General features: G+C 32.9%; 1 protein-coding gene across 2 annotated transcripts; it reads left to right on the forward strand.

The window, feature by feature from the left end:
• The first annotated feature begins 2,104 nt into the window (after window positions 1-2,104).
• LOC131005130 (60S ribosomal protein L23a) lies at window positions 2,105-4,780 on the forward strand. 2 transcript variants are annotated; one of them, XM_057931944.1, is made up of 4 exons: window positions 2,105-2,188; window positions 3,058-3,107; window positions 3,722-4,088; window positions 4,425-4,780. In XM_057931944.1, the coding sequence occupies exons 2-4, from the start codon at window positions 3,092-3,094 to the stop codon at window positions 4,507-4,509; spliced, it is 468 nt and encodes a 155-aa protein (XP_057787927.1). In that variant the 5' UTR covers window positions 2,105-2,188; window positions 3,058-3,091; the 3' UTR covers window positions 4,510-4,780. The 2 variants fall into 2 exon arrangements, with proteins under 2 accessions (XP_057787927.1, XP_057787928.1); XM_057931945.1 differs by lacking the exon at window positions 2,105-2,188 and having other exon boundaries at window positions 3,024-3,107.
• Window positions 4,781-5,693: the final 913 nt, after the last annotated feature.

The following is a 5,693-nucleotide window of genomic DNA, read 5'->3' on the forward strand; positions in this document are numbered from 1 at the left end:
TGATATCTAACAAATTTTAAAATATAAAATAAAATAAATATAGAAAAAGGAATAAAGAGAAAAAATAAGCGTAACATTAAAATAGAAGAGAAATGAGAAAAAATAATATTTTTGTGACTGTTGAGTTAGAGGTTTAAATTCCAACAACAAATTTATAGAAAACCACATGAAACAACATGAATCAAGCAAGAACCATTGATATTTATAGAGAGAATACATAGGAAAAGTAGATAGAGAAAGTAATTTTATTTGCCTTTGATGAGTACAACATGACTTGATAATTTTACACATAAAAAATTCTATTTATAGTTACAAAGTAAATCTAACCATAAAGCCCAGTGTCTTGGAGTAGATTGTCAAGATTGCCGAAGCTAATATCCAAAGCTGGGAGAGCTAACCGCCAATGCTGGCAATAGCGGGGTTGAATGCCAAGGCTGGCGATAAGCGAGGTTGACCCATCAAGACTGGCGATAAGCAGGGCTGAACTCCAAGAATGACGTTCGGCGGAGCTGACTTGTTAAGGGCGACGTTCTGTGGAATTGACTCGTCAAGGTTGATGCAGCTGACTTGCCAATGGTGGTCTGCGGAGCTGACCCATTAAGGTGGGCGCTTGATACAGCTGAAGTGTCAAAGTTGAGGTGCAGCTGAGCCCCAAATTCGACGGAGCTGAAACTCGTTTTTTGTCTTGTTATTCCGTCTTTTGACTAAATGCTCTCAACCTTTTAATTTCTTTTTTGATAGTTTCGCCTTCTGCCAAGTTTGATTCTTTGACTTCCATTCATAATTTTTATCTATTGGATCTGACACAAAGAGACGAGCATAATATTATCCACATAAGTAATTTTAAACGATAATAACTTATTTGCTTTAGATTTATTTATTTTATAATTTTTATATCAAATGCCATTATCTTTAATTTAACATCAATATTAAATATTTTTTGATAAATCCAAGTTGATGATTTTTTTAAAAAGAATCAAAATAGGAAAACATAAGTAAAGAGAGAGAAATTTCGGTGGCAAAATGTTTCGATATAACTCCTTTTATATATATATACATGATTTTTATGTAATTTAATTTGATTGTATAATTACTAAGCAGGAGGATTGCAGATTGCCAATGAGGGTATATAAAGTAATAATTGATTATTAGGATTGACTATTCTACTATGTATATAAATTTTTTAATCTTTGATTTCTACCAAAAATCGAACAATTAAAAGTTTAAAACACTCAAAATTCTTTATGGGATTTTAATACAATACGTAAGACCCTTTATCAACTAAAAATATGTCTCTCACTATTTTATTAAAGTTTGTACCCTTCAAATTACACCAAACTTTTGGTGGACAAAGGGTGTAATAATTTATTATAATTTATAATAATAAATTTTAATTAATATTTATCATTAAAATTGAAACTTAAAAAATTACATACTTTAAGTATGGATTAATGAACTCTAATATAGATTATTAATTTAAATTTTGGAAGAAATATCATGAAAAATAATTATAAATCCTAATTTGAGTTATGAATTATATTAATTATCCTAAAATTATACTAAAACATGAGAAACTAATTAAAATGGAAGATTTTTCATTAAAAAAAAAAAATTAGAAATGAAATATAACATAGTACATAAAAAATGAGATACAAGTGTCAGGTCCCATATTATTTAAAAATAAAAATAAAAATTATACGGTTGTACTCGACGAGTTATATCAACATTTCAGGAGTCGAAAAATGGACGCAAGACATTTTTGATATAAAAGGTGATAATTTCATGTTAATATAAATATTTCTTATAGTTTAAGACATTTTTGATAAAACTGTATCATGTGAGGTTAAAAATGATACTATTCGATTTGTGTCGTATCATTTGAAAAATAAAAATAAAAATTTCATAGCAGCATTCGATAAGTCACGTCAAGATTTTACGGGCCAAAAATGAATGCTGGACATTTTTGACATATAGTTAATAATTTGTGGTTTAAATTGATATTTTTAATAATTTGGGGGTTTTAAATGATATTTATATATATAAAAAAAAAAAACCTAACCCTAATTAACTACCCATCCCCCCATTCGGCCCACGCCGCACACCATCTCGCCGCCTCCATCCGCGGTGAAGAAAGTAAGCAACATTTTTTCCATTCTTCACTCTGCATCTTACAGCCGCCTCCATCAAGGTAATCACATGCTCCATTTTTTTGTAGTTGCTCAGTTTAATCATCGCTTTATTGCGTTCTTCTTCACCGTGTATTAACTAGTCTCTTCCATTTATTTGACGCTAAAATGCCGATAGCCTCAATCTGTCACTGAATGGTACTCCTTAAATAGTCTTTTTCCATGTTCGGGCAGAAAATGCGCAAACTTGTATTTCTGTTGGCCTTTTGGATGTTCTTTGTTAAAGTTCTGTCAATTGAAGTCTCTTGAAACGGGAATACGATTTTCTTTGTTACAAATTTCTACTCGTGACCTACGAATTTGAACATGATTTTAGCTCGATGCAATTACCTAGATGTGAAATATCCTCGGAAAGGGTCGAGCAGATGTAGTCGCTGACTGTTTACAGATCTATATGCTTTCGTTGGAACTGGCGGCTGTTATACCACCATAATGAAATTCATATTTTTTTATTCGGCTGGAATTTATGTTGGTTTCGGTGGGAGGCTGGCATACTTTTACGTCAGCTCCAAAAGGAGTTCTAATTCAATGGCCCTGTGTTACAAATGGTCTCTTTTTTTTTCCTCACGTAGACTCGGATTTTTGTTATATCACAGTTTTTGCACCAAAGTTTGTGTTTAAGAAATATATTACAACTTACTTCTCATACAATATGTGTTACTGAGTTTCTCGTGTATATATATATATATATATATATATATAGTATATTCTAATCAAGGGATCTTTTTTTTGTATACCTGTTATTCCGGTATACAATGAAAGTGCGGTAATACTGAAATAACGGGAAGGTATAACGATTTTTGTAAGATATATAACTCATGTCTGCATTGAGTTATAGCTATTGGGTTATCTAATTTGTATGTTTGTACAGGTAAAAAGTTGCATTAGGGCTACTTCCGATTCAAATGGCTCCAGCTAAAGGTACGATAGATTTTCTATTTTGGTTTCCGATTTCAGAATGTTGCTGGCTTTGTGGTATAAATTCTGAATTGCTTCTTACAATTTCGGGAAAATAGTTACAACCTGCAATTCTAATTATCAAAACTTAGGTTGAATGTTATTTGAATGAGCTGTTGCTTGAAGAGTTGATTAATAAGATATTTCAGGAATTAATTCAACAATACATGAGAATGAAATCAATATTTTGTTTGGCTGCATTGTGAGGTTGACTTAGAATTGTATTCTCATCCATGTTTAAACCTTGATACTACAATATTGTGAAATCACTGTACTACAGTGATTAAAGTTATCTTTTATTTATGATATTTATATAAAACACTCTTAAACATAGCATATATCTATCCATCTACCTGGTTGTTTCTTGTTTATCATTGCGTTTCTTGTTATATTTATGATAAACATGCTTGTTTATCATTGTGTTGCTTGCTGTACTACAAATTTTTTGTTTAGCCAATACTTACCGTTCTTTTAATGGGCACTACTGATTTGGGGTAAATGGCTGTATTATTGATATGGAAATCTAGCCACTTCTTTTGTTTGTTAGCTAATTTTTGCTTTTACTTGTATATCCACAGGTGATGCAGGTAAGAAGTCAGACGCCAAGGCTCAAGCCTTAAAGGCGGCCAAGGCTGTAAAAGCAGGTGCAACAACCTTTAAGAAGAAGGCCAAGAAAATACGCACTAAAGTTACCTTCTATCGGCCGAAGACATTGACAAAGGAAAGGAATCCCAAGTATCCTCGTATTAGTGCTGTTCCTCGCAACAAACTTGACCACTACCAGATTCTTAAATACCCTCTCACCACAGAGTCTGCAATGAAGAAAATTGAAGACAACAACACACTAGTTTTCATTGTTGACATTCGTGCTGATAAGAAAAAGATCAAAGCCGCTGTCAAGAAAATGTATGACATCCAGACGAAGAAAGTGAACACCCTTATCAGGTGAACGATGATTCCATCAATCTTTCTGCAATTTACATGTTGCATCTGAACTGTTAGCCTGTGATTGTGTCTTAACTTTTGTCTCATAATATGTTTAGGTTTTTCAATGTTACTACTTTCATCTAGAAGTTTTAGTGATAAACAACATTAGCTTGAAAATTTGAATATCGTGTGCATCTGAACTATTGCTTGAAGCTGGGTAATGCAGTCATAGTATGCAAGATGACTTTGTTTAGAAGTTATCTATCATCCATTCATGCTACTTTGTGTAACAAACAAGGTATCAAATTCATTTTTCGCTTCATGGTAACTGACTTATGATCTGCTCTGTTTCAGGCCGGATGGAACTAAGAAGGCATATGTTAGGTTGACACCTGATTATGATGCACTGGATGTTGCTAACAAAATAGGAATCATCTAAATGGTAGACGATCAATTTTTTGCATCTAAGCCTTTCTTTAGGGGATTGGACCAGAATACTTTCAATTTTGTACTCCAAAGTTTGTTATTTGATTTAGATGTTGGAGCTTTAGACTGAATGGCGCAAGTTATGGAGAGATTTTGATTAGATTGACTTAGTTTATTTATTTTTCCATGGTTTCTGCCATTTTCAAATCCTTTTAAATCTGCTTTCCAAGATACACTAGTTCTATTACTATAAAGATTCTTTGCATATCTTTTTCCTATTAGAACATGTTAGGTACTGCCCCTTCAAAAAAAGAACATGATTGGTAGTGTAATCAACATAAATTTACTGCTAATGTCTAGCCATTACTCATAATACTTTCATTGTTTGGTTATCTACAGTTCATTTCCACTGCCTTATCTCCCACAACGCCTCCTACGTCCCCGCAACAGATTCACAGTTTCCTCGTTCTTTTCTGATTAGCTTATCATGGTGTTCCAATAAATCACATTTCGCTAGGACCGAACTGAAATTGGACTGAAACTGCCATCGGTTCTCTGTCCGGTTCGGTCCAAAACCGACAATTTTCGGCAGTTTGTGAAAAAAACAAAAAAAATCACATTTTTAAACATATTTTAACCTGTTTAACAATAATAATTCAATCCACCAAAAATTCATAAAATAAAATCTATAAACTAACTCCAATAAAAAGCTACAAAGTCCATAATCAAGTATATTTGATTTTAGAAATTAATGTTTCAATTCAAAATTCAAAATATTTGATTTTTGAAATTAATTAAAATATTATTAATATTAATAAAAATATAAAATATATATTTAATATATATATTCGGTTCGGTTTTCACCGGATTTGGCCTTCCCGGAACCGAAATCGAACCGATAAACTATTGGTCCATCAAAAAAGAATCGGACCAGACCAAAACCGACTAAGACCGACAAAATCGATCGGCTCGGTCCGGTTCGTCGGTTCTGGTTCAATTTTTTGCTAACCCCTAGCATCAAGTTTAGCTACCTCCTTCAGCTCCGGCCAGTACCTGTCCTCCTTATTGCCGACTGACAGCGACCTCACCTGGGTCTCCTGCTCCGCGTGCTGCCCACCCCCTTCCACCCTCACAGCTCCGCCACCATTTTAGACAAACAAGAAACATTAATTAAACAACTTTATTAATATATATATA

Source organism: Salvia miltiorrhiza, chromosome 1 (assembly GCF_028751815.1).
Source record: "Salvia miltiorrhiza cultivar Shanhuang (shh) chromosome 1, IMPLAD_Smil_shh, whole genome shotgun sequence".
Classification (NCBI taxonomy): domain Eukaryota; kingdom Viridiplantae; phylum Streptophyta; class Magnoliopsida; order Lamiales; family Lamiaceae; genus Salvia; species Salvia miltiorrhiza.

Excerpts from the sequence above, each read along its gene's own strand:
- LOC131005130 (XM_057931944.1), top strand. Across the intron at positions 4,089-4,424 it reads AAAGTGAACACCCTTATCAG|GCCGGATGGAACTAAGAAGG; the intron begins GTGAACGATGAT and ends GCTCTGTTTCAG.